General features: G+C 45.2%; 1 protein-coding gene across 3 annotated transcripts; it reads left to right on the top strand.

Annotated features, from left to right (window-relative positions):
• Window positions 1–60: 60 nt before the first annotated feature.
• Window positions 61–27,862, top strand: FBXO31 (F-box protein 31). 3 transcript variants are annotated; one of them, XM_062586161.1, is made up of 10 exons: window positions 61–463; window positions 8,635–8,706; window positions 10,335–10,421; window positions 15,059–15,135; window positions 16,388–16,555; window positions 17,284–17,358; window positions 19,173–19,282; window positions 20,066–20,219; window positions 20,877–21,241; window positions 22,399–27,862. In XM_062586161.1, the coding sequence occupies exons 1-10, from the start codon at window positions 61–63 to the stop codon at window positions 22,619–22,621; spliced, it is 1,734 nt and encodes a 577-aa protein (XP_062442145.1). In that variant the 3' UTR covers window positions 22,622–27,862. The 3 variants fall into 3 exon arrangements, with proteins under 3 accessions (XP_062442145.1, XP_062442147.1, XP_062442148.1); XM_062586163.1 differs by lacking the exon at window positions 10,335–10,421; XM_062586164.1 differs by lacking the exons at window positions 61–463; window positions 8,635–8,706; window positions 10,335–10,421 and adding an exon at window positions 13,381–13,425.
• Window positions 27,863–27,884: the final 22 nt, after the last annotated feature.

Genomic DNA, 27,884 nt, shown 5'->3' with positions numbered 1-27,884 from the left:
CGCCCCGCCCCGCCGCGCCGCGCCGCGCGCCCCGCGCCGCGCAGAGCGGCTGCGGCGGCCATGGCGGTGTGCGCGCGGCTGTGCGGCGTGGGGCCGGCGCGCGGGTGCCGGCGGCGCGGGGCGGCGCGGGAGCAGCGGCGCGGCGGCGGCGCCGCCGACAGCGAGCCCGACACCGACACCGACCCCGAGGAGGCGGGCGGCGGCGGCGGCGGCGCGGCGCGGCGGGAGGAGGGCGAGGAGGAGGACGAGGAGCGCATCGAGGGCGCGCGGCCCGCGCCGTCCCCCGCCGAGGCCGGCCCGGCCGCGCGGGCCTCGCTCTCTCTCCTGGAGCTGCCCCCCGAGCTCCTGGTGCAGATCTTCGGCTCGCTGCCCGGCACCGACCTGCCCAGCCTGGCGCGGGTGTGCACCACCTTCCGCCGCATCCTCCGCACCGACACCATCTGGCGGCGGCGCTGCCGCGAAGGTACCGCCCGCCCGGGGCCCCGCGGAGGGGGGCAGGGAGGAGATGGGGCCGGGATGGGGCCGAGGGAGCAAGGTGCGGGGCGGGGATGCAGGGAGGAGGTGGGGCCGGGGCTGCGCGGTGGGGGGCAGCGAGGAGATGGGGCCGGGGGATGTCGGAGGGTGCAGAGAGGTGATGGGGAGTGGGTGTTCAGGGTGGGGGTCCTGCAGGTTGTAGCAGACCTTCGTGGGGTGCAGAAAGCGGAGGAGGCCTAGGGAGGGTGCAGGGGGTGGGTTGTGAGGGATGCAGGCGGTGCCGGGTTTGGAGGGCTGATGTCTAGGGAAGGAATGGGGGGATGTGGGGGCGAAGGACTGGTGCCCCAGGGTGGGGGGGGAGGAGAAGAGGGCAAGAGGTGGATGCTGAGGATGCAGGGAGATGTGGGGGCTGCAGGAGGGGGAACCCAAGCGGTGCAGGGAGAGCAGCTGGGCCATGGTGGTCCCAGCTGGGGGGACCCCAGAGGCAGGGGGTTTTGGAGGCAGGGGAGAGGAGGTGAATGCTTTTGAGCTGGTGGCCTGCTCTGGGGCTGGGAAGGTTCCCTGGGGCACAGGATGGCCAGGGTAGCTGTGAGGAAGTTGGATGATAGGCGGTATATTACTGGGGTCCCTGGGATGGGTATGCAGGTGTGATGGTGAAGAGGGTAGATCCTGCATCCCCTGGGGCAGGCGTCCTTTGTGGTGGTGCTTGGTGGAAAAGGGATGAAGAGTGAGTGGCTCCAGCCAAGGGCATCAGGTGTGGGGGGGACCAGCCCCTGGCTGGTGATGCCTCTGTCCAGGATGTCCTTGTGGGGGCAGATGGTGGAGTTGAGGAGTGAATGCTGAGGCTGAGGTATTTGGGGCAGGGGGCACAGGGAAGGATCAGTCCTGAAGGTGTGTTGCAGGGCAGGACTGGGTGGGGAGAGAAAGCAGTCCTTGGAGGTGCAGCTGGGGCTGCTGCCTGTGGGGCAGGGAGTGTACAGGGAGAGCAAGGAGCCTGCTGGGGTCCAGTTCATGCATGGAGGTGGGCAGGCCAGGCCTGAGGTGGGTCACCCGTGACTGTGGGAGCAGCTAGGCACTGTGCCTGCCCCATCGCAGGAAAATGGTGCCAAGTTCCTTGGGGCTCCTGGTTTGCACCTGCATTTCCTGGGGAGCGTGTCTTGCAAGAGAGCTGTATTGCAGTAATGCAAAGACTGGAGGCATTTCTTCAGTGATGCCTCAAGTCTACGTTGCTGTGGGCCTGCTCTCGTAGGCTGCCATTCTAAAATTCTAAAAGGCTCTTTCTCCTTGTCCTTATTTCTTACCAGTGTGGCTCTCTGTCCTCTTTTATTAGTGCAGTGGCTGTTCTACTCTCCTAAGTCCTGTCTTGCTGTGTTCATTGCCTCTCTTCATAGTATGGTCTTGCCAAGTGCATCTGCTGCCAGCTCATGAAGTCATGTATATCTTTTTGTTGTTGTTTGTTTTCTGTTTTTAATACCAGTGAGGGCATTGGGATGAAAAAATTAGGTATGTTAGAGTGGCTCTCTGCCACAGGCAATGGGATGTGTTCAAATGCGTTAAACCTTGCAGGAATGAATTCATGCCTTGTCAGCGCTATCCAAGAACCCTTGGACAGTACAAAGGCTGAACCCAGGAAATGTATGCCAGAGCATTCTTATTCCTTAGCTCAGCATGAGATGATCCTATTGTCCCAATAGCTTAACATTGTTTTTTGGAGACAGACTAATAAAATAGCATTCATTCTTATATCTGTTTTGTCTGATGTAAGTAGAGCCCTTATGTTTCATGGATGATATACAGAACTTGACCAGTTAGTTATTTTGATAAGTTTTGATATGTTTGTATATTAATACATGTATTTTTTTAATATAGACTTTTTTGTTTACAAAAAAGCCTGATGATGAAATATGTTTGTTTATTAAAATCACAACTACTGTCTGGATTTTCTTAGTAGTAGATGAATCAGTGTCTAGAAGCTTAGCTGAAGTTTAAAGAAATATTGGGCTCAACTGAACAGGATGGAAGAGTATTATGGAAAGACTCCTGTCTCAAAGCCATGAACTAACTAGTAGGTGAGAGGTATTTAAAAACAGTTCTTAATGCTCTTCCTAACTTTTTTTTTCTTTTTTAACATTTCCTCTCATGTATCAGTTTCCACCACTGTCAAAGGGAGTACATTGAGCTAGGTGGACTGCTAGTTTGATTAAGCAAGGTAATTGTACCAAAGAAATGGCATGCCAGATATTCTGGGCAGATTCTTAGCTGAAAAATTTACTACATTTCCAAAACTGTTACTGCAACCTTTTAACTAGTTACGGTTCTCCAAGTTGTTCTTAATTTGGATTTCTCGTGACACTGTTCATAGTACTTTATATTGCTCTGCAGATGCTGTATAAGTAATTACCATTGTGGTGATACTGTAACTTCAGATTTCTGTATTTTGTGTGTGTAAACTTAGTCACCATTTTATGGGCTATTTAGCAATGATTTTCTTTAGATTTCTTTAGATAGGCTTCAGTAATGCTGTTATATGTACTGAGCTAATGAATGTGTTCAAAGTCATATACTGTGTGTATGCAACTATGTGATCAGTGCAACCCCCTTGTGCAGGTGTATGGACTTCAGATGTTAGTATGTAAATACACAGACAAATCTTGTACAGTATCTCCATATAGCAGTACATGGATGACATGATAGTCAAAGATAAAATTTAACTAATTATAACCTTTTCTCAAAAACAAACCACTTCCTAAATGAGGATGGTCTTTGCGTGGATGTTTGTTTCTGTCTGAGGTTAAGCATAACATAGTAAAATGCTTTTTTCCTGAAGCTGCAGTTCCTAGAAACAGAGCAAGAGCATGTGTGCATCTCTTAGCATATTCCTCCTTGAACTGATGGCTTATTTACTCTGAAGCCTGCTGATTATGTTGCAGAGCAGTGCTCTTTGAGGAAGTAACAGGTAAACTTTGACTTCAGGCCACTTTCAGTTGTGTGTGTAAACATGTTAGTGGTCCCAGGAACACACAATGGTAAAGAGATGGGGGGAGGGGGAAGATCGTCCTAAAATTAAACAGAACCATTCTTTGGGAGCTGCTAACTGTTGCAGTGCTTTGTGTTGGTTGTCTTCTACCTTCACCTTGGGTGGGAGCAGTGCTGAAGGTACATAAAAGCCGAGCTGTTGCCTAGGTCAGTCAGTCAGGTGAGCAGTGGCATCTTGCCTTTGCACTAGAGGCCAGCTCTGCTCCATGGCAGTTTTGAAAATGTTTTTGTGATTAGTGCAAGTATCCAGAGGGTTTGTCCTCCTGAAAGTGAAGGAGTGGCTTTGACTAGTGATTCTGAATTGGGAGAGTGATGGGATTAACCAGAGATAGTTGTGTAACACACTGGCAGCAGGAGTGTTTGGACAGTTGTCCTTTTATCATTGCAACTGTTTGGGGTAAACAATGTCCCTGAATTGCTTCTTTGGCAAGAGCAGGATTGCAGTTACTTTCACTATGCTATAAATAGGAGATTGCTGATCTCTGCAGTGGGTGCAGAGCTAAAGCATGTTTTACCCCTGCTGATAGTCTGACCTACTGTGATTAATACCTGATGGTCAATTTTAAATGGTAAACACTTATTTTAAAAATAAAATAGCGCAAATGCAGAAGAACACGTGAAAGCAGACCAGTAGTTCAGAATAACTAAATCTAGAACTTGTATGGAAAGGCTTTTTGTTTGTAAAAACAATCCCCAATAGCTCTTCAGCCTGCTGAATAGTGTTAGCCAAGGTGTTAAAGATATTAACTTCAGTAAGTTTTTTAGAAATAGGTTCCTAGGGAGGGGAGTGGGAAAACTGATTTATGTCCTCAGAGAGGGGATTGCTGCATGGAGTTCAGCTCTTTACAAGACAGTAGAGAGTCCATGCAGGAGTTTGATGTACAGCAGCTCCCATAACAGGAACATTTTTTTTGTAGTGCTGCACTTTATTAAATGCAAAGGTGGTTTTAATAAGTCACAAGACTTTAATCTCCCATTGTGTGAGGTTAAAGTACCATGTAGTGTGTTTCTTTGGTGAACCCTGGTGGGCTTTTCTTCATCTCTATGTCCTTTGTTAAGGATTGCTGTCTAAAAGCCAATGGTTTGCTGTTTCTTGCTGCCAGCGGCAGATGCTCACTAGCTGTAGGCTTTCTGCAAGGGGTATTGCTCTGGCTTAGATCTGTTTAAGTTGTAGATCTGAAACTACTGATCACTTGCTTTAGGGTTTCCCCAAATGTTTTAATTTGCTGTGGATCACATCTCCTTCTGCTCTGCTTCTTATTTGCAGCTGCAGACTATCTTAGTGGTAACTACAAGCCTTCCCCTGGGAGAAGTATTTGGGAACATATTTGGTATGTTTTAATCTGACAGTTCAGCTTTTGGAAACGAGGAACTGGTTCCAAATTTGTCCACCCAGTATTCCAGAGATGCTAACCTGAGAATCTTCCATTTTTGTCGTCCCTGAAATAATCCAGTAAGCTTCTGTGCTTCTGTTCTGTGTGCAGCCTTGTAAACATGATTTTACCCAGGCCTAATTAGAGGAATTGATTTGTTAGGGCACAGCTGAAATTTAGCAACAGTAAGGGTGTCAAGGTCTACCAGACATCCTGATTTTCTCTGTATTACGGATACAGTACTTGCAGCTGCTTACTGGTGTTGCAATGCCAGGAAAGGGGCAAGAAATAGCAGTGATTTGGCTTTTGATATACGGGCTCTTCTATATGTTGATTGATGGAACCACATTTTTACTGCATTGTTGTTGGCAGCCAGGAAAAGAAAACAGCTTGTCTGAAACCTATCCTCAAAAAAATGGGTTTTGAAAGATAGTAAAAACGCTTCCTCTTTCTAGAAGATTGTATCACAACTGCAGGAAAGAATCTCTTTGCCATGGGGGGAGATCATGGATGAAAGTGGGCATGGAGAAGCAGGGCATACAGGGCGAGGTGTGTGACCTCTCCTTTAGCAAGGAAATGGAATGCGAGGCTTGGAGCGTATGGTGAGAGCAGCACAGGGAGTAAACTACATTTGCAAAAGTATTAGTACAGTTCATAATATATGGGAACTACCTTTCCAAGTCCTCTAAATTCCTGTGCATGTGACCATGGAAACAGCACTGTGTCACCATGTATTTGGTTAATCTTTTAAGGACTCCTTATAAATGTAATGTCACAGGCTTTCCAGCTGATCAAATGAGAACTTAAAAACTATTGTCCACCCTTGCTTTTGAACAGGATTTTAAGTAGCCATTTTCTAACCACATTAATTTCACATGTGAATTTCTGTGTCTCTTAACTCTTTGAGATACTTTCTCAATGAGCTGTAGCATTGAGACATCGTTTCCTTAAAATAGACTTAATTGCACTGAAGTAGAATTTCCTCAAAAGCTTGAGTCTCTCAAAGCTTTTCTGGGGAAAAGCTATCCATTCTCTGTAAAGAAAACCTTATCAGTTTTACTTTTCTGTAACTACATTGCCACTTTTCTTATTGTTAATTTTATGCTCCTCTGATCTTCTGGATCATCAAGCGATGGCCAGCTTTCTTGCTTATGATATCTGGAATATTTGTAGGGATTGAGAGTTAAGAGACTTATTTTTCCCATCAAGCACCTCTCATGGTGTTAAAAGCTCATGAGTCAGAGTGGCTAAAGTGATGCACTTATCCAGAGTTGAGCGCTCAGGCTGGGGTTCTTGATGGATTGTAGTTAAGCTTGCAGAACGAAACAGGGTAAGCATTAGCTATCATAAAATGAGATGAATTTTAAAGGACAATTTTAAAATAACATCTTTTTCTTAAGAACACTTTCTTATAAGCTTTGGGTGTCCTAATGTCAGATAGTGTGTAGCAATATTAAAATTCAGTGTTTCTTTTTTTTTTCTTTTTCTTTTTCTTTTTCTTTTTTTTTTTTTTTTGCAAGGGTGCTTGTTGTTATTTGGGAGAACCCTGAATCTTTTCAGGAAATATATAAACTGCTAAACTTCAGAAATGCATCCTTAGTGGTGGTTTTGCTTTCTTACAGTTTCCTTGTTGGTTACAAAGGTCACTTTCATGAAACTGGAATAGAGCTTTAACATCAAATCACTAGCTGCCCCATCCAGCTGTTTTCAAGATATTTGCTGGTAGTAAATCTATTATAACTGAGCCCCTGAAGTGATTTTCAGATGTGGGAAAAGTGCTATGCCTGAGAGAAATTGGGACCTTCTGGAGGAAGAGAGAATGTCACTGTGCTGGTATCGTTGTTAAAGAGCAACATGGAGCAGTGCCATTTGGGCCGGTTCCTCTGCACGTCTCCTCCCTTTCTGATGCAGTCTAAATATCTTCCTATGACACTGTTGAATCTAATCTATCTGCAATGCCTGCTGCACAAAGTGTATCTGACTGATTCTGAGGCCAGGTGAATATTTGTTTACGTGAAAAGAGCTGTCTGTTTCCAAACAGCAGGCTATAACCACCCTGTTTCTGTCACCTTATAAAGATCTCTAACTTTCTGATCAGCTGAGAAAACAGACTGTTCTTTCCATCCATTTGATGTAATTGCCAAACACATATCCATTCATGTGTATATGCAGGTTGAAAGCCTTACGCAGTCTGGCAGGAGGAACAAGCATGGGATAACTTGCGGGGTGGGTCGGAATTTTTAGCCTCAGACAGAGCTCTGATTTCACAGATTGGCAGAACTGCTATATAGGGTCAACTAACTATAGCCAAGTACCACACAGCTTTTTCTGTGCTGGGCTGGGTGTACTTTTCTGCAAGTTTGCCTGCCTGCCTGCCTCTCTCTCTAGTCGTACTTCCTCATCCCATCTTACTTTTGATACACTTGGAGCATCCTCTGGCTTTTGCTACTGCGGTCGTAGGGACTTTGCTGCTGACTCTTACATCTTTTAATGAACGTGTTGTCCTTTCTGCCCACTCTTACCTTTTTTGAACTTGCTGCTTCTCTTGGAAACTGGTTCTGATGTTAGCCTAAAGTAACTCAAAGCAATGTTAGACAGAACACGTATTGCCCAGAGGCAGGCACACAGTAGTTTTGTGTGCTTTATCATCAGATACGTGTACAAGTGTATTTACAGACAGAATGAGGTTAAATTAATTCAGGGAAACTTCTGCTTTTTCTCATGTATGGAAGATGAATTCTCAACTTGGAGCAAGTTACCAGCGGTAGACAGTGGTATTTGGCAGCTATGGCAGATTGTTAATTTGAGGAAGCTTGTCTGAGGTTAAGTTTCATATTGGATGATTTGATGTGGGTCTTCAGACTTTTGTATCTGGCAAGTGCTAGGAACTGCTAAGGGAAGCTGATGTTTGATCTGTAGTATAGCTGTATTTTACATCAAGGAGAATAGTTTTTCTAATTGAGATCTTATGGGATATCTGCAGCAGTTTTCTTTTTTGCTGTTTTTGAGGAGCTCCTTCCTCTCCTTCCTCCTGTCTTCGAAGAATTTCTTGCATTGAAATGTTTGTACTTGCTTTTAATTTTTAGAGTTTTTTTTTTAGAAGTTCAGTGCTGACTTCCTGAAACTGAAATGAGTTATCTCATTTTCTGCTTCAAGGCTGCTTTTGAGAAGCTTGGATTGCTTTGTTTTCAGGGTGTTCTGTCAGCAATCAAAGGCGTTTGAGTGTCGAACAGTCATCTCAATCAGATATGCTTTCAAGTGTGACTGTATTTGCACATGCTGATGCCTGTTTTATGTCTCAGATTCATTCTTTTTAAAGCCTATGACCTTTTTTAGGATCCTAATAAGCAGTTTTCCCTGTTGGATACCTAAGTGGGAGTAAATAATTACTGTACACAATAATGATTTGATCTAAACAGACAGACTATCCCAGTTGGAATGAGCACATCTTCCACACTTTGTACTCTTTTCAGTCTATCTGTAAGCATCTGTAACTTTATTGTGCTTGTGTGTTCATTGCAGGCATCACTTGTAAAATGTGTTAGACTCTCAGATCCTGGGCTGCAGTGAAATTACACCTAACTTTCCTCTTCCACTTCAGAACAGCAGTAAGATTCTCAGAATAACATGGCAACTTGCAAGCATGCACGTAATAAGAGCTCTTTTTCTGTTCAAACTGTAGATAGCAAGATCTGGGTAGCAAACACCTTTGAGTGAGAGTTGATTGATATTGTTATCTGTGTCATTACAGAATATGGTGTCTGTGAAAACTTGCGGAAGCTGGAGATCACGGGAGTGTCCTGTCGAGATGTTTATGCCAAACGTAAGTGATAAAGCTGACGTAGATCTGTATGTCTTTGTTTAGTACCAACTTTGAAAGCACATACACGTGGAATATTTATTAAACTTTAACAGTAGAAGTTGCTCAGACCTGCTTTCTAATGACAGGAGTTTTATCTTTGATGATGAAGTGTCTGGGGCTTTAACATGAAAGAGATGCCAAGATTTGGGATATCTCTGTCCCTGACTCCTTTACTGGGGAAAAAAAGCACTGGATTTAAAATCTTATAATGACAAATATATTGAGAGTTTTTTCTTCCTTTCCTGTCTGCTTTACCCTTTTCAGATCTTGCCAGAGAATTAACTGGTATTTGTCAAAGCTGGAGGCTTCCCACACCCTAATGTAACCAAGTGTTGCCCGTAATGGTAATTCCACTACACTCTGGCTTCCCTTTGCACTCAATGAAATAATACTGTCCTGTGATGACATTGGAAAAGTGCCGCAGGAAAAGAGATGAACATTCCTTTGGATTGCTCCTAAAGGAGGAGAGTTTGGCAGGGCTAGGCTTCTGCAGAGGTGTCAGTATGTTCTGGGAGGGGCTGAGAGAGTGGGACACAGACTCCTAAGATCTAACGTGCTTTCTGCAAGGTGGGATAGATGCACATCTTCTATTTTACAGTGGGGGGTGGGGGAGCATCAGAGGGGAAAAAGCAAGGCAGGGTAGGAACTGATGTGTTCTAACTGAGGCTGCTTCCCTTGTCACCAAATCTTACTGTTCCTAGTCAAAAGTTGAGCTGGTTGCTTGGAAAACCTGTCTAGGCCCCAGAGAGCTCTCTCGCTATCTCTGCCAGCCTGTGTTATCTTGGCTCCATCACCACAAATTGTGGTGTGGAGTTGCCTGTGGTCCTTAGAAAAAAGAACAAGATTTAACCTGTAGCACTTGAGCTATGGCTTACGGTTGTTCAAATAGGGTTCTGCTTTATGAAACAAAAGCAGTAACTGTCCCAAGTTGCAAGCATGAGAGGCCTGCATAGGCTTTGCTTACTCTGAAGTCAGAATGCAGCTCTTCCTGGCTTTTAGCAACGTGCTACCTTAGCTCAGGTTTACACTATTTGCCAACACTTAGTGATTTTGGAACTGTTTCCTGGTAGTGTGTCCCCACGTTCTCTGTTGTCCTATAATCCTCTGTAATTGCAGGAGAGTTCGTTTGAGTCTACCAGCAGGACTTATATGCACTTCCTTGTCCACTGAATGTGCTTCTCTAAGAAGTAGTGTGGGAAATTGGGAACTGTTAGCCCAAGTGATAGAGACCATAACTAATCCAAGGCCTGGGCTACCATCCATTTAGTTATTTGGCTAAATGGTCTTATTGAAGCAGTGGGGCCTGTTGCTGTCACACTACAGAGTTTGAGAGAAACCCTGATTACACTTTGAATTCATTGGATGCCATTGGTAAAGATTGCCTGTGGGAATGTAGAATATGCGAAGTTTGGTATCCTGCTGACTGGATATAGCTGAGGCTGATGGAAGCAAATCAGTGCACCACAACTGGTAGTAAAGTCAAAAGGATGTTTGACTTTCCTACATAGCTGGTGCAGATTGATCTTACAGTTATGTGCTGGTTACAGAGGAGTGGAGTTCTTGGTACTTAACCTGCTGTGTCTGTTCAGGTATAAACCCACGAGTGAAGTCGGGGCGTTTTATGAAAATCCTTCCCGACTACGAGCACATGGAGTACAGAGATGTTTACACCTGCCGTACGTACCTCCTGCTGGTTGATGCTTCCTGCACTAAGCACACACAAGACGCTGCATGGCGTGTGATGTTGCTTTAAGCAAAATACTTTGGGGTGGATCTTGGCAAGCGCAAGGGGTGTTGGTTAGTCAGTTCTTGCCTATGGTTCATTAGTGGCTTATTCTGACTCTGTAAAGTGACAGCATGAGTAAGACAGGCATTGAAGAATGTTGGTCATATTTTGAAGTTGAGTTAAAAAATTGCTGTGACTAGGCCCAAAAAGAAGGGTCTCTGAAGAATGTTCACCATAGGGGAGCATTCACTGTGCTCTTCATGGCTTGTGCCCTTCTTAGAAAGAAATATTCAGATATCCTGGTGAGGGCTCCTGAAAGTGAAGTCTAAATAAGCTCAGAAAATCCTGCTTCAGTCCAGTGAGCTGCATTCAGGTCTGCAGCCTTTCCCAGGGAAAAACTCAAAGAGTTCACATGCTAATTCCCTCCCTAGGCAGTGGGAACATAACACACTTTGCTCTAGCAGAGTATTTCCTAAAGAAGCAGGTGGTGGCATTTCAGAGAGTAATTTGCCTTGTTCAGTCAAGAAACTACTCTGAATAAACTCTTCTTCTGCTCCTGATGTTGTTTTGTGGGAAGAATAGCAAAATATTGGGGTCTAATGCTTGCTGTTCTGCAGGAGCTGGGGGAAACAGTAATGACGTTAAATCAAAAACTGCTTGGCATTTGGAGAGGGGTATCAAGCTGGCCCTAATGCCTCTTTGGGGATGCAGAGTAAGGTCACTGCAGAGAGATGCTGCAAACTCAAGTTACTAATTCACTGGTGTTTGAGAATGTGTTTTTTGCCGCATGCTAATGAACAGCGTGGATGCTACAGACTTACCTGCCTTCTAGACAGTGGTTGAACATGGGCCATTCAGGGCGGGTTTAGAGCAGCCCATGCTGATCATATCTTGAATGTGAGTCACAACAGAAAACCAGCAACAGTGCTGCAGCAGGAATCGTAGAAGTTTTAGGTTTGTCAGTACTGCCTGTCAACACCAACCTTGTTCTGGAGCTGGATGGGAAGGAGAGCTTCCCTTCAGGATGTGGGCTTCCTTTGTAGATTGCTAGCTGGTTATTTGCTCTGAGCATGCAGTTTGTGGTGGCTCTGAAGTGGCATTTTGTGCTGTGCCCTCTGTTAATACTGTTAGCTGCAGCCCCAAACTTCTGATGTCTAATGTCCCCTTTTCTCTAAAGGCATGTTGCATTATGGAACAGCCAGCGTGGTCTAAGAGGTGACTGCCCATTTTCCCCTTTTTCTCTCCTGTGTGTAAAGGCTGAGCTGTCTGAATGTATATTATATGAATGCTTCCTAATTCATATTCATGCAGTGTTAGCCAGGTTAGTTTGGATTGCTTTCCTTGGAGTTTTAAACTGGCCTGGCTGACACTTCATTGAAGTAGACAACTCTGTCTACTAGCGAGCCTTTCATCACCAGCTGGGGGGCAGTAACTGCTTAAACTGCTGCAACTCAATTTGCTTGTAGATATTGCCACATCCTGAGAGTCCTAGAGAACTGCAGTGGATTCAGCTCCTTTCCCATCAATGTCAGCTATGCCTGCTTTAAAGGCTGCAGATTTCAGTGAGAACTTCCATTTTGGTATTTGCATTTATCTCTGCCTGCACTCTCAAAGCTGGAAACAGATGATGAGAGAAGATTTAGTTAAAATGATGGCATCTGAAAGCCTCTGCTCTCCTTCTGTTTTAAGAACCCGTTTGGGGGTTGTAACTCGTCTATCCGTACCTAAGGTATTTGCTGTGGTGTGCCAGCTCTGTGACGCTTGCTTGAATTGCCTTGCATTTGCTCGGTGTCACTTCCTTGAGATGGAAAGCACAGGCATTAGACCTTTCCCAAGCTGCCTTCTGCTGATGGGCAGAGTGATTGGGCACTCGCTGCTTTTTCTAGCCCCTTCCCAGCTGGATTCAAACGCATTTCAAGCTGCCTTTCTCTCTGATAAGCGTGCTGGGCTGCATGTGGTAATACCCAGACTGGGTGGGGGGTTTACTCACGTTTCCTGCAGATACGTTTTTGTTACCATTTGTGAGGACCTGGGCTCAGAAATTCTGATGGGCAAGAGTCTTCAGGATTGAGAAGAGTTGGAGGCATGTGTAGTGGAGGAGAGCCTTGGAGAAAGATCAAGTGCTGTTTCCTTTTGAGGAGTAGGAAGACAACTGCCAGACTTGTGCTGTCTCCCCAGCAGGGACAGCCAGAGCTGGAATTCATCAGGTTTTCCCTGCAGTGGATACCCCTGTTAGCTTGCTGGAGGCCGAAGACACTACAGCAGGAAAGCCAATAGACACCAGGCCTGAAAAATGAAGCTAAGCTTTTGCTTAGAGAGTTGTTCCAGCTTTTAGCTAAGTACTGGCACTTTGCCCAGTAATGTCCTTTCTTGAAAGAACAAGAGGAGGAGGAACTCCCAGGATCCTGAGCGGATGAGAGAGACATCTTAACTGTTAAGGTACCCCTGCGACGAGTGTTGGTGTGAGGAAGGATTAGGCTGCAGTCTGTATCGAGGGCTGCTCTGGTTGCACGTTTCCCTGGCAGCTCATTTGGAGAATTTTGTGGCTCCAGACAGCCTTCTGTTTTTACAAAAGCTGTCCAAAGTAGTGGTGCGAGCTAAGCACAGAAGCTGCTCTCCAGTGAGAAGTATTCTTTTAGAGTCAGAAGGTTTTTGTTTGCCTCCTCCCTCCTTTGAAACCGCAGGTTTCTGGGTAACAGGGACAGCTGGTGAAGCAGACTACCTATGAACTCAGCAAGGTTTCCTGAACCAGCCTGGCCTTGGTGAGCTGAGCTGCAGCTGGAGCTGGTTGTTTACTCAAAGTGAGCACACAAGCTGCCCTTGACAGGCGTGTGCGGTGGAGTGAAGGGCTTGCCGTGTTAAACAGACACTTCCCTGCTGTTGAACAGTCTGTCGATAGTTGCTGCAGCTAAGAGCTCAGGAGCTGGAGGAGGACGAGGAAATACTCGTCACCTGTAAGTAGCTTAGCATCAAGTTTTCTGTCCTAAAATAAAAAAAAAAAAGACTGGATTTTATCGGTTCCATGCAGGCAGGGTAGAAAAGGCAGACTGTGGTGGGTGGAGCAGCTTATGTACATACTATTTATTAATATGTAATTACTGCTCTGAGACAAGAAGACTGGGAATGTGGTTTGCTTGGTTTCCTTAGTGCTGTTTATGGTGTGCACTGCTCACTGGGTGAAACCAAGCTATCAGCCCCATGTTGTTTACCTCATGGGAAAAAGGCTCCTCTAGGCCTGTTGGCAGCAACTCTGGGCAACCCTCCCTTGTGCCCAAGACCTCCATGGAAGTTCTCTGCTTTGGTGCAATAAAAACACTCAGTTCTTGCTGTCTTAAGTAGTTAAAGGAACAAAACTATTGTAATAGCTGCACTGAAACACAGTTCTTCCTGTAAATTAATGCAAAGCAAAATCCATTATTTGAGTAGGTCATGTATGTTTAAACTGATTCATGCAGCCTTCTGAGATGGCCATGAACGCCGTTTTAATGAAGGTGTAGTATCTTCCTGCGAGATGTTAGAAGGGAGGACCTATTACCTGCTTCCCTTTTCCACTGTATGGTACTGACAATGGAAGTAATTTGTATCCTCTTGTTCTCTTCCAAAACACCTGTAAATTGTGTGTAATGCCTTCATGTGAAGGTTACTGGTCATGTCAGAAGATTAAGTGGACAAAATTCATGACTGAATATATTAGGACTGGAAGCAAGTATCGTATATAAGCTTTCCTCCAGAGAGGTGGTTTATTAGGCTAGTTCTATAATAGATGTTTTCTCCAGTTTGCAGAAAACTTTCCATTTTGTCCTTCAATTTTGGTAGGATTGAAAGCTCTCGGATGAGAAACTGGGAAGCAGTTTGCTGCAGTATGCTTTAAGAGAGATTTGGAAGCAGCTTTAAGGAAGAGATGTGGGAGCTTACTTAGAATTCTTAAGGCCATTATTGAATTCATAACACCACCAGATTTCCTGAGCTGAAATGGTCTGTGCACTTCACTGAGGCTGTCTCGGTGGCTGATATTAAGGAGAACTTTTAACACTGGAACAAGTGTGGGCCAAGTTTGTTTATACAAGGAAAGGAAATTCTTTCAAAATGTTCAAATTTCCCTATTCCTCACTGCTTTTATGTGCTTCCTTCTTTTCCATTGCTTTGCAGTCTGACATATCAGGTGCTCTTTTTTTTTTTTTTTTTTGAGCAGGAGAAGGCAGATAATTTATTTGTTATTAGCTCCCGGAGTGTGATGTGATTTGCATCAGTAGGACTGTGTTGTAAAGGTTTTCTGAAAATTCCTGGGGAGCTCTCTGGTTGTGTAAAGTCCTGGAAACTAGCTCCTGCTGGTGCACTGGGCTAGTAGCAGAACTACAGAGAAGATGTGAACTTGTGGTAGGTCTCAGTTCAGAGCTGCCTTGCTGTGAGTGGGAGTAGACAATTTTCCCTAGTAAAGACAGTAGTAGGTGATAATGATCAGTGTCATATGCAGATTGGCAGTAGTTTTCTTTTTTTTTTCTTTTTCTTTCCTTTTTTTTTTTTCCTCCCCTGAGATCCCAATTCCTTACCTTGGTGTGCTCACTTCAATGTCTTGCTGTTCCTTAGTGCTGCACCGATACCGACACATCTTGGGATTATGGCAGCCAGACATTGGACCCTATGGGGGACTGCTGAATGTGGTGGTGAGTACCCCCTCCTAAAGGCTATGGTGTAGATGACTGATTAATGTCATTTATATGCACTTTCTAGAACTGTTTGTCCTTCTGCCGTTTGTTGAAGTTGGCATTTCCTGTGTGGCATTAAGAAGTCTGAATAGGCAACCTTCAAGCAAGTAATTGGGACACAGAGGTTGTTTTTTGGATCCTGTCGTCATCACCACCTTTTTCCGGATAGTCCTTCCTTGTTTGTGTGCCCCTGTGGCCCTTTGGGGTGCAGTTTAAAAACTGGCCTGTCACTTACTGCATGAGCTTTACCTGCAACTGAACACTTTGCAGAGTTGTGTTCATGCGCACCTGTCTTTTCTGTAGTTTGCAATAATTCTTACCAGCAGTACCTGAAGACTAACACATCAGATATAGAGATGGTGATAAATGGGTAGTGTAAGACCCACAGAGACTGCTAGCTCTTGTGCTGCTGGGGAGAGCAGTTAATGAACAACACTTGCCCCTGGATTGCTTGCAGATAGGCAAGGAGTTTGTCTGAAGCCCTTAATCTTTGCATCATGGCTCATTAGCTGACAGGTTAACTGTAACAAATCACTAGGGCCAGTGTAGCTCTGGCCTTCTGGTTTTACAAAAATCTGTTCCACAAACTGGTGTAAGAGTGCATCTGGTTGTACCGATGCTTATTCAGCGTAGTTAGGATAAAAAAAACATTTCTCTGTGGTAAATGCTCTGCTTTTGTCTCAGATCTCTCCATTTAGATGATGCTTCTCTTTTGGGGATTCAGAGGTTTGCAAGGAAGGATTCAATTAGGTATGCAGGAAGAGGGCTGGCACTTGTGCTTCTCAGCAGAGGGGATTGCTTTGCTTTGCTGTCTGGGAGTAATAGAGCAAAATGATTCCTTGTCCAAAAGGCACAGATTACTGTGAGGAGCAGAACTCCTCTATCTGAGTATCTGCCAGCATGAGCTCTCAAACCAATTAGAGTTTGACTAGCTTCAGTTCAGTCTCTCCCTCCAGAGCCTGCCCACCAAGCATCCAGCACAAAGTCCTTTGCAGTAATACAGGCCTGCTTGTTTTCCCGTGATGCAGAAAGCCTCATAAAGAAACCATCTCCCTCTTCACTGAGGATGTGCTGTGAGTGCATATAGTGTGGTTTAATTGCTGGAAAGCAACTACCCTGTGGCAGAAAAGGTCCAGGAGCTGCTTGTTGCAGACTCAGTAGAAAGTGAGTAAGGCTGATCCTGTTTGCTATCTCTCCTACCCCTATGCAGGTAGATGGTTTGTTCATCATTGGGTGGATGTACTTGCCCCCTCATGACCCTCATGTTGATGATCCAATGAGATTCAAACCTCTCTTCAGGATTCACCTCATGGAGAGGAAATGTGCCACAGTTGAGTGTATGTATGGCCATAAGGGACCTCACAATGGCCATATCCAGGTGAGCTACCCTGACACTTTCCACATTTTTTTCCTTCAACTGTCCAGGGTGCAGTGTGTTTGTGTGCATGCACATCAGCTATGCGAACGGGCTCGACAACAAACTTGGAGAAGTTTCTTTAAGGATGTGACTGCCACCACCCTGCGGTATGTGTGGATGCCAGTTTTACCCTCATGGTGTGTCTGACAAGTTGTGTGGGCTGTTCTCTGCTCTATATTTATTCACTGGCAATTGTGCGGCTTTGTGTTATACTCTTTTGCTGGGCTGGCTAGCTCAGGGTGGGAGCGCCAACATGTGTACAGGCTGGAGGAGAAGGTACCTAAAGTGGCCGTATGCAGCTGCTGATCACGTCTGAGCAGACACACAGACCTGCTCTGTTTTCTAGCCATCTCTAAGATGAGAGCTTGAGAAAGAGGCTGAGTGTCATCCATTCAGTATATCGGATGATCTGAAAAGCTTCCTGAGGGGTTGTTTCTTTCTCCTTGAAACAGGAAACTCAACTAGAGAAGCAACTTGAAATTAGAATTCTCTGTTAGAATGTGTCACTTTTACTGCTTTTATTTCTCTGTCCTGCAGCTGACACTCAGTGATTGACACTTGATGATTTCTCTGTTGTAGCAAATGCACGTTTGTATTAACCACTTTTTGAAGCAGTCTTGGTTACACTGTTCCAGTCATCTTTAATCAGGTTCTGCAACCTGTTAATTTCTCCTCCATGTAATCTACAGATTGTAAAGAAGGATGAGTTCTCCACAAAATGCAACCAGACAGATCACCATCGAATGTCAGGGGGAAGGCAAGAGGTAAGAGTGCTTTGCCAGCAGCCTGGCTTAAGGCTGCTTGTATGTCCCCTTTCTGAAGATGCAGCATTACTGTCTTGTCTAAGATCTTACTAAAGTTGGGATCTGAGAGAGGGCCCCCCAAGTTCTAATTTCTGTAGTTCTGAACATACTTAAAAACTGAAAATAGTGATCTCTGGCTCTTCAACTCAGATCTCTTAAGTGGGTACTGATTTGTGACTTGAATCAAAACTTAAAGTGACCACAGCTTTATGCCTGCCAAAGACTAGCTGCACATCACATTTGGCTCTGCAGCTTTGCTATTTAAAGAGCATTTGCAAAGAAGCTGTTAGAGACTTGAAGGAACCTGAGGAACCTGTTTGCCAGGGTGTTGTTTAAGGGTTCAGTATATCGGATCAGTCCACTGTTGCAGCTGCATAATGTCTGAGTGGAGATTGTGCCTAACGTCAGTGTACAGCAGGTGTCTGAGCAGACTGTGATGTCCATCCATCCTTTTGAGCAAAAGGCTGTTTCAGGCAATTGTCATTGGCAAGGTGCTATTTTCCCTCAGTACTGAGGTGTTTGATCCTGAGCATCCTTGTTCTTCCTGTGCCAGGACACCTTTCACATGTGACAGCAAACCTGTCTATGGAAAGACAGCAGCATGTGCTGTACTCCATGCAGCGCTCACCATACCCCGAGTGTCATTGCTGTCTATATAAACAAAGTCTTTGAGTTACAGTCTTACATTGAGTACCAGCTGCACTTGAATATCTACTCGACTTTTCCACTGTTTGGCCAAAGGATTAAAAGCTGCATTTGGTTGTTTGTGCTGTATCTGCAGTATCTCAGCTATGGCCCACAAAGCAGATTTCTAACTCAAACTACGTGTTTTTAAGATGCAGGTCTGAATGTCAAGACAGAAGCTTTCAGCTAATAGCTGTTCCAGGTAGTGATGGTTGCTGCCAGGATCCCAGCTGGTTAGACATGACAAATCTGATACTTCAGTCACTTCTAACCAAAGCTTTAAAACGTCTGTCTACTAATGGGAAACAGCTGGGTGAAAGGTTTAGTTAAGTGTTTTCTGGTTCTGTAGCAGATGAGAAATGCTTTAATACTTTCAAAGCACTGTGTTAAGTGTGCATGGTATTATGGTAATTGGAGGATCTGGCTTTAGAAGATAAAGAAAACAGGGCCGTAATATCACTTGGTAGGCTGCTATCTTAGAATAAGCTGTTATCATTCTAACTCATGTTAGGGTATTAACTTGTCAGAGCTGGTGTAGAGGTATGTCAGGAGACATTTTCAAAGCACTTTTTGGATTTAGATGTGTCAGTGTTTAAATGATCAGGGTTTAACCTCCTGAATCTTTAGTGCTTTTGAAAAGCTTCTCCTTTTATGTTTAATGTACCAGGATAAGGGCGCAGCAGTTAGCTTATGGGCACACAAATTATTGCAAGGTAAGTCGGGACACAAACAGTAGGTCAGCTACTTTGAAGTAACAGCTGATGCTTATGCTTTTTTTTTTTTTTTCTTTGAAGCATAATGGTTTTACCCATTATTTCTTTGAAGCTAAGCGCACCTTTATTGTGTGGTGCCTTGCATGTGTAGGGCAGTTACCATGATGATTACTTCTTGTTCAGCTGATTTCCAGGTCAGCTGTGTAGCAATGTGTGCTTGTTCCCAAATCCAGCTGCAATCTACTGTCTGGCAGAATGTATGACCTCTCTGTGGCTCAACTGGTGAATTTTATTGACATAATGAAGTCATGCTGGGTACTGTCACTTGCAAATGAGGCAACTCTAGCTTCAACCTCATTTCTTCTCCTTGTGCTGCAGGAATTCCGGACGTGGCTGAGGGAAGAATGGGGTCGAACGCTGGAAGACATCTTCCATGAACACATGCAAGAGCTCATCTTGATGAAGTTCATCTACACCAGCCAATATGAGTAAGGGCACCAGCTCTTCCTAGGTATTGAGGCAGCTGCAACTTCAAGACCACATTGGATCGTTTGTTCTGATAACATGATGCTTTCTTACAATGAATTTTAATAGAACAGGCAGAGGACAGTGACTTTGTTTAGGTTCTGCTGTGACAGGCTCTGTGCAAACATACAGTGAAGCACAGTCCTTTCCAATTGTACAGAGAAATAAGATGTAATGAAATCAGTAATGATAATGTTCCAGATTCTTAAGAATAGCTTTGTGCACAGTAGGATGGTTTTGAGTCATTTAATTGCATTTAGTTTGAAGATCTTTAGTTTGAAGAGTGAATATCCATGATCCCAAGGGGGTACGTGCTTATTATCCATATTAGTAAGCAATATGCTTTGTACTGCACAAGGTGGAAATTACACAGTCCCTAAGAAGTTGGTTTTTAACTGTCACTCAAACTTCTAATAGGAGCTACCTTGTTGTAGCAGATATTTAAATATACTTTGCTTCTGGGTTCTCCAGATATCCCAGGGAGTGAGGAGGTTTACAGCGACCTTGCTGCAGAACCTTCTGCTGTGCTAATAAGGACTAGTAGAAAGAAAAAGTAGAGGAAGGAAGAGGGAGGGAATGTTTGCATAGGTCTGAAGCAAAATGTGTTGCACTTGGTGTGTCCGAAAATCACAGATCCAGCCCTTCTCTCAACGATAACACAAAGCAACCTAGAAAAACAGACTGTAAACACGTTCTTCATGTGCAGGGGTTCTCTCTTAACCTCCCTGACTTTTTTTTTTTAATAGCAACTGCTTGACATATCGACGCATCTACCTCCCTCCTAGCAGCCCTGACGACCTTATAAAGCCAGGTCTCTTCAAAGGAACGTATGGGAGCCATGGGCTGGAAATCGTCATGCTGAGCTTTCATGGAAAGAAAGCCAAGGGGACTAAAATCACTGTGAGTACATTTTCCTTTCTCTCTTGACTGCCGGTTAGTTTCCTCTCCTTGATAACATAGCTCCATAGGAGACCATGCCTGGAAGGTAATCGGTTGTTACCACCCTAAAGCCTGTTCTTCGTGGAGACTGGAGGCATAAGGTGAACTTTAACACAGGTGGAGTAGCTAGTACCTGCTCTGCAGAGTTTTCTCTTGACTCCACCCAGTTCTCCCTTCCTGTCTCTCCCTGCTGGCTGCTTTCTGAGAGCAGCTGGCAGCAGGTCCATAAAGATCATTTGCATCTGTAGAGCAGGTACCAAGTTTTTGCAGCTCTTAACTGAAGCCTGGCTAGTGAGCTCATTCTGCCCTGCAGGGAGGGATCCTGATGAAATGCGGTTGTGGCTGTGACTTTGTCTTTCACCCTTGCAAGTGCATCCTCGTTAATAGCATTTGATTAATATTCTGTTTTCAGGAGCAGGAATGCAGGAGTGACATAGGCAGTTCAGGGAACCATGCACAAGATCTGAGGTTTTTAGTTGTCAAGTCAGTGATTGTAGAGTCAGGGGGGGGAATGTTTAGAAAGGCTTCTTCTTGACAGATGATATACATGCGGAGGATGCAGATACGATCTGCGTAGCACCATGCCTCTGCAACCATAGGTGTGTTTCCTGTCTTTAGGGAGATCCCAACATCCCAGCTGGGCAGCAGACTGTGGAGATCGACCTGGCACATCCTCTTCAGCTACCTGATATCGAGAACCTACGTGATTTTAGTGAGCTCTCTCGCATCGTCCTTGAGGTCCAAGAGCAGGTACGCCGGGAGGAGCAGGAGGAAGAACAACGGCAGGAGGGAGAGGACCGTTCCCAGCAAGCTGCTGCCCAGCCCACTGTGCAGCCCCTGGAAGGAGAAGGTGCCAAGGGGGAAGAGACTGTGGCTGAAGCTGAAGGGACAGTTCAGGACAAGGCACCAGATTCCCAGCCCTTCGTGCTACCCATGGGAGTCATATCGAGGAATGAAGACTATCCTAGGACCTGCCGAATTTGGTAACAGAGACTGGTGGTTTTTAAAGCCTAGTCATTCCAGTTACTTTTTGAAACTAAAAAGGGTGTCTTTGAGGCACATACTTTATTTGCTTGTCCTTTACTTGCATGCAGATCTCCCAGCCCCCTCTTGCACCCAGATTCTCTTCCTTGCTGCCCTATCTTCTGTGCTCATTTGCTCCCTCGTTCCTACTACACTGTCATCTGCCATCCTGCTTCCTTGGCAAATTCTATCCTACTATGTCTAAATCCAGAGCCTCTCATGTATTTTCCTTCCCCCCCGCCTTCCCTGGGAGCTGCCTGCCTCATATGTTTGTGGATCTCTTCAAGCTGCTTCCACCTGTTCTGTGTGTCATCTGTGTTTCTTGGCTATGGGAACATAGTGCTTTCTATCACCTGTCCCTGGCCTCTAAGGCCTTGAGGCCAGTACTGGAAGGTGCTGAGCACCCTAAGCAAAAAGTGCAAGAATGTGGAGAAACCTTACTGAATTGGACCTGGAGTCAAAGAGGCAACTCATTTAGTGATGTGGAGAAAGGGCCCAAAAGCTGAGGCTTAGGCAGGTGATCTTCAGCCAAAACCTGTGCTCCATGGAAAAACCTACCAATAGCTGGTTAATCCCAAATCGCTCCTGGTGTCCCAGCCAAGCTGTGTTTGAGTAAAATCCTGCTCCACCTGCTGCACGCTTGGAGATTAGGTTGACCTTTACTTATCCCCGGCTCTAGTTAGATTTTTTTCTTCTTGAATTTTTCCCCCCCTCTCCCTTTTCCCTTCCCCTGATTTTTGTCACGAGATTTGCCTCTCTGGACACCATCTCCACATGCATATTTTTCTTATAAGGATTATCAGGTCTGAGCTTCAGTTGCAGAGATGAATCTCAGCTTGATTACTGGGTGAAACTGCAGAGAAGTTCAGGAAGTGATAGTTCTTAGAATACCCGAAAGCAGCAAGGGCACAGGTGAATGTACATAGCAATGGATAGTTCTTCTTAAAATGGTAGCAGTAGTGTTTTGTGCTGTGTCATAAGAATTGACTGAATGTAAAGCTCTGTGTTCTGTAGTGTCTGGCAGCATAAGGATGACTTTATCGTACTTTTCTTTTTAATGAAATGTAAGGTATCTGACACTTCTCACATGTTTCTTGCTATTTCTTTCTCCCTGCAGTTTTTATGGGACGGGGCTTATTGCTGGCCATGGCTTCACCAGCCCTGAGCGAACACCAGGCGTTTTTGTTCTCTTTGATGATGATCGTTTTGGGTTCATCTGGTTGGAGCTGAAGTCCTTCAGCCTCTACAGCCGGATCAAAGTCTCGTTCCAGAATGCCGAAGCGCCTTCCCGTGAGGCTTTTGACGAAATGCTGAAGAACATTCAGTCACTAGCTACTTGACGGGTGATTTGTGATGGACAGGGCTAGGGGTGGCAAAGGCTGCTGAGCTCCCCAGCCAGGGGTGGGACGGGGTTTCCTTGCTCTCAGTACCTCTGAATAAAAGCATGCACTTTTAATAAAGCCTTTTTACCCCAAATGTACACATCCCTGTTAAAATATCCATGACTGCCATTTCCTCCCTGCCTCTTCACATTGCTCCCTGGCAGTCCTTGTTATCCAGTCTGTAACATAGCTTTGTATGGCTGAAGGGATCCTGCAGAGGAGGAAATAGAGCTTTCTTATTGCAAAAAGGATATATCAGAACAAAAATAACTCAAGGCCAAAGTTGGATCAGAAAAGTCTCTAGCTGACTGGCCTGAAGGAAGCCCTCTGCTCTGTCCATTAGCAGTCTCCCATGGAGGAGACCTTCCTCAGGGAGGGAACTTATTTAAGCTTTTGCTGTGCTCTAGGCCAGTCTGTTCTCCTAGGAGGCTTGCTTTCCTCTCCCGAAAACCTGTGTGGCTTCCCCACTACAGACTGGCTGGCTGCTTAATGATTGATTGTGTCAGAAGTGACAAAGCATGTCCTCCTCTCCAGAAACCTTTCTCTGGGTGCATCACTGCCCAGAGAAGCTAATGTAATGCCTGTGTCCTTGACTTAAAATTGAAGTGAGTGGTTTCCTTTGAGAATTTCTCTCACCTTGGCAACAAGAGGAGGATCCCCACTGTAAATGACAGTGTGTAGCTGTGCCCTGGCTTCTGAAGCTTGGTGGCTATGTTGTTGCTGGGGCTTCAGGTTTGTGTCTTTCCTTGGGCACAGAGGAGATAATGGGTCTTTGTTACAGGAGCTAGGACAGAACTGGAAATGAGCATGAAGTGCATAAGCTGGTGCATTTTGAGCTGATTTTGTACCTGAAAGTTTTCCTCGGATCTTCTGAAATGGGCTTAAAAGCATTGGGAAGGAAGAAAAAAAAAAAAAAAGGCTGCCCTAGCTGAAACAAGTCCATATGCAGCCTGATGACTTCTGCCTGCAATGGGTGACAGAAACTGTCAGCTGTCACTGGTGCTGATGTGACCCCAGTGACATGTCATTCTTGTGTTAGGTTGCCTTGCACAGTCTGAAGGAGCATCGAGGGATTCTCTTAATGTTGCTGTGGCTTGTTCTGGCATCCTTTACGGTTGGTGCTGACAGGTGGGTGATGCTGATCAGCTCGCAAGACCCTTCTATCCCCTTCCCAGTCTTGCTGCGGCTTTTCCCCAGACAATGGCAACTCGCACATAAGGTTCCCGTGCTTAATTTCTTCCCGTGAGACCTGTGTTGTGTGTGGTGGATCTTAGCTCCCGTCAGAAGTCTGGGTGACAGGGCAGGGAGCCGTTTTCCTATGGACTCTGATGAGCAGCAGGAAAGCCTTGGCCAGTGCTAACCACCAACTGTGAATTGTGCCATGAACCATCTCAACATTCGCATCCATGCGTTTTGTTGTTAAGCCTGAGTAGGAAGAGATACTTGTGTAGAGAGGAGAGAGCAGTTTGTAAGGCAAGTCTTGGCTGTAGGCAAAATGTGTCACTTGTCCCAGTTGCTCTCTGGCAACGATGAGCTCTGGAGAGTCTTCTCTTCCAGCCCCCAGCAGCTCCTCTGCAAGGATCAACTTGTCTAACAAAACTGCCTTTGCATCTTCTGCAGGCCTTGGTGTGTGAATGGCTGCGCTCGTGTCATGCCAGGGAGGATTTGGGCCCCTTCCACAGAGATGTTCACGTCACTGCCTGGTTTCACTGACTGCGAGAAGCTTTTGTTTTCACTCTCATAAGGGTTTTTGCCATCTCTGGCTCTCAAGCATTCCCTGAAGCTGTGTGAGAACCAAGTCTCCAGTAGAGATTTTGAGCAGAAGGCTATGTCACTTACAGGATTCATTCCTGTCTCTTTGGATAGAGGTTTCTCAAACCTCTGGGAATTTGAAGGTGATTTGGGGCACTTTTTTCTTTCCTTCGTACTGCTTTGTCAGTAGTGGAAAACCTGCCTATGTCGGAGGAGAGGATCTGAAGGGCTGTTACCTTCCCGGTGAATGAGATATAAAAAATTATTTCTGAGCAGCCTGTTAGATGTGTCTCTGTGTCAGCAGAGGGAAGAGTTACCTTGGGTCTCACCCCATCATACAGGCCTGGGAGAGCTGCTGGAGGCAAAGAGAGACAGTGGCAGTTCTCTGATCGTTGACTTATGGGCAGAGAGGTGACCTGAGGCTTTTTCCTTTCATGTCCCAGTCACCTGGAAAAAAAAAATCCTGAAGTTTTGTGTAACTGTCTTAACAGTTTTTGCTTTTCTCTTTTAAAATAAGGTTGAAAATCCAGTCTATTGAACGCACTATAAGCACTTGATCCGAGCCCTGAGTCACTCTCTCAAGTACAGACACTGACTCTGTAGTCAGTCTCCTCCCTGCAACTTGCTTTGTCTGGTTGGCTGAGTGTGTAAAGGCAGCGTAAGCGTGATTCACTAACGTGTCATAAAATGATTTTAGAAGCTGTAACCTGCTGCTTTAGTTGCCCTTTATGACAGGAGTCTGCTGGCAAGTGCAAACCCACGGAGAGCAGAAGGCGGGAGTGTTGCGTGCAGTGTTGATTAGAGGTCTGCTTAGGCGCTTGTGCGAGATCCTCTTGGTTGGCTGTTGGCGCTTGTTGTGCATCTGCTGTTCTCCAGGCTGGGGCGGTTCCTCTGCTTGTGGCTTGTCACTTCCAGACCTTTTCAGTCGCAGTGTTAAGTCTCTTCTGAGACACGGCTGGCTGGAGAGAAGGGCTGCAGGCTGCACAGAAGGGCTGGTTGTGCTGCAGTAGCTTTTCACAGATCAGCTTTGCCCTTGTAGAAGCTTCCTTTTATTTATAGTGTACCTGATTGGCCTCAAAATGTCAGAATGTACTAATCCCAATTAGAGGCCAAACTGCTGGTACATTGTGGCTTTATTCTGTCTAGAGCAAAGACAGCAAAAAATGGCAAATTCTTATTAATGCTCCTCCTTTTTCCTCTCGTCTCACCTTCCACTCCTCAAAGCCTGGTAGGCTTTTGTGGCATTTCAGAAGAAAAATCCCTCTGATTTGGCTTGCTGAATGAGGAAAGTTGGCAAGACAGCAAAGCTAGAGAGATGGACGCAGTGCTCTGGGCGCTCTGTGCCTATATTGGGTCCTTTGTGCCTGGTTACATCAGTGCTTACAGGGAGAGGCAGAATAAGGCCATGAGGAGAACTAGCTTGTACCTCAGAAGGCTTGGAGAAATGGGAGCGAAAAAAAGGAGGATTTTGTGTGTTGGCAGTTGCTGAGCTGGGCAGAATTAGCAGTGCCACCAGATTTCTTGGAAGGCTGTTCAGATCCAAGCCTTGGCATTGCCAGTCAAGGCCAAGGGGGATCTGACCACAGCCCTGCTTCTGCCTCCCCTGTAGGTACTTGTAGGAAGTGGTGGTGGTAGTGCAGTGTTTTGCTTTGCTTGTTTGTGTTTGGCGCAGGCTTTACCACCTCTCTGCCCAGGACATTTTGGTGTGTACTCTCTTTCCTGAACCCACGTTGTCAGCTTTCTGGGATATTTCTCTTGAGTTGTGGATGGGGATAATGTGTGGTACAGTCTTGCAGATGGTAGTAAGTGTCCGACTGCCGATGATATGACATTGGTCACCTTCTGTAGATTACCTTGGGGACAGTTAGCATATTCCTTGATCCCAGATGGGTGGAAAGTATCAGGGAAGATGGAAAAGAGCTTGTCAGTGGTAGGGAGTACTGGAAGACCTGAATGGGGGCTTAATTCTAGCTCAGGAGCTGTAATCAAGTGACTTAGATGCTCAGGCTATGTTGTGCTCCTAGATCATGCTTTCTGCATGTCAAAACACATGGATTCAGCCAGCTGGGAAACAGAAGAATCAAAGATCCTCATCCAACTGGTTTGTTTATTTGTGTTGGGCCTGATTTCATAGCTATAAATGTGCTGTGATCAGGCTTTGTTGCTAAAGAAGACTTGCTGCAGTCCACAGAGACTTGTCAGCTTCTTTTTTTGACTGAGGAGGTGGAGGGACAGGATTATTTGTAATCTTGGGTGTCAGCTTTCCTCTGTAGCAACTGTTGAATCTGGAGCAAATGGTGTAGTACTGCTGCGGCTGTCCTGGAATGGGAGAATAAAGGTCGGACTGCAATTAATTAGGAAACTAGTACTAGGGAGAAAAGAAATTCGTGCTTGGAGATGCAAACTCCCAGAAAAAAATGTAGCTGGCTCAATGTTTACTTTTATAAAAGAGTAACTTTTTATTGTTTTTTATTAATTTTAAGACTAGTGGAACGTAATAAGAGTGTTGGATGTTGTTCAGAAATGGATTGTATAATCTCAGCTTGTTAGTTTAGGAAATGATAATATATTAACTTTGTCCTGTAGCTGGTTGCTCACATGGCCAATAATCTTCTGTTGTGTTCAGCTGCCAAAGGATTGCATGCTGGCCTTCACGATGCGGGCCAGGCGGACAGCGTAACTTACCAGTTGGACAGTGAAATATTTGAGATACATGTGATCAGGCTGTGGAGTGGAAGATAAGTTATCAAAATGTGAGTGCCACTGGCTTTTTCTGAGCTAAGTTAAAATGTATGTTTCTGGGTTTTGTTTGGGTTGTGGTCTCTCTCTAATTTTTGAGGAAAAGAGCACTCAGCTCAACTGTGTTTATTGGTTTAATTAAAAGCAACCTGCACTTTTTTAATTGGTTAATACCCTTATGTTCCCCATAGCAGGTGTACCCTATTTTTGTGTGTAATTTGCACTAACCACTTTAACATGGCACTGACTGACTAATCTGGGTATTTCCAGCAGGCTTTGAGTGTAAATAAGTTGTACTTTATTTTCATTGTTATTAAAAATGAAGATGAGACACCAGATCTCTGCTTCTTACAGAGGGTAGCACGGAGGTGGAGGGTGAACTTTTCTCTCTGAAATGCTGTTTGACATTGAACACCTCAGTTTAATGCCACAAACATCAATGTGGAACATGATAATTGTAGTTTAAACAACTTGACCTCCCGTCTGTTCCCCCACCTGAGGGACAGAGTTTTGTCCCTTTATTTGCGGGTTTGCAGGGAATGACCTGGCTCTATAAAAGCCAGATGTGACTCGGCAACACTTGGCCTGCTGCGTCCCAGGTATCAGTAAACTGAGCAAAGTTTGTGTGTTACTTTTCCACCTGATCATTGTTACCCAAGGAGCCTTTTCCAATTTCAAATAATAAAAATGAAAGTTTTGTGAACTTAACCTCTGTTTATTTCTTTTTCTT

The sequence above is a fragment of the Rhea pennata genome, chromosome 13, assembly GCF_028389875.1.
Source record: "Rhea pennata isolate bPtePen1 chromosome 13, bPtePen1.pri, whole genome shotgun sequence".
Lineage (NCBI taxonomy): Eukaryota > Metazoa > Chordata > Aves > Rheiformes > Rheidae > Rhea > Rhea pennata.
The sequence above is the reverse complement of the archived record's forward strand: the minus strand, read 5'-3'. Positions and strand labels throughout refer to the sequence as shown.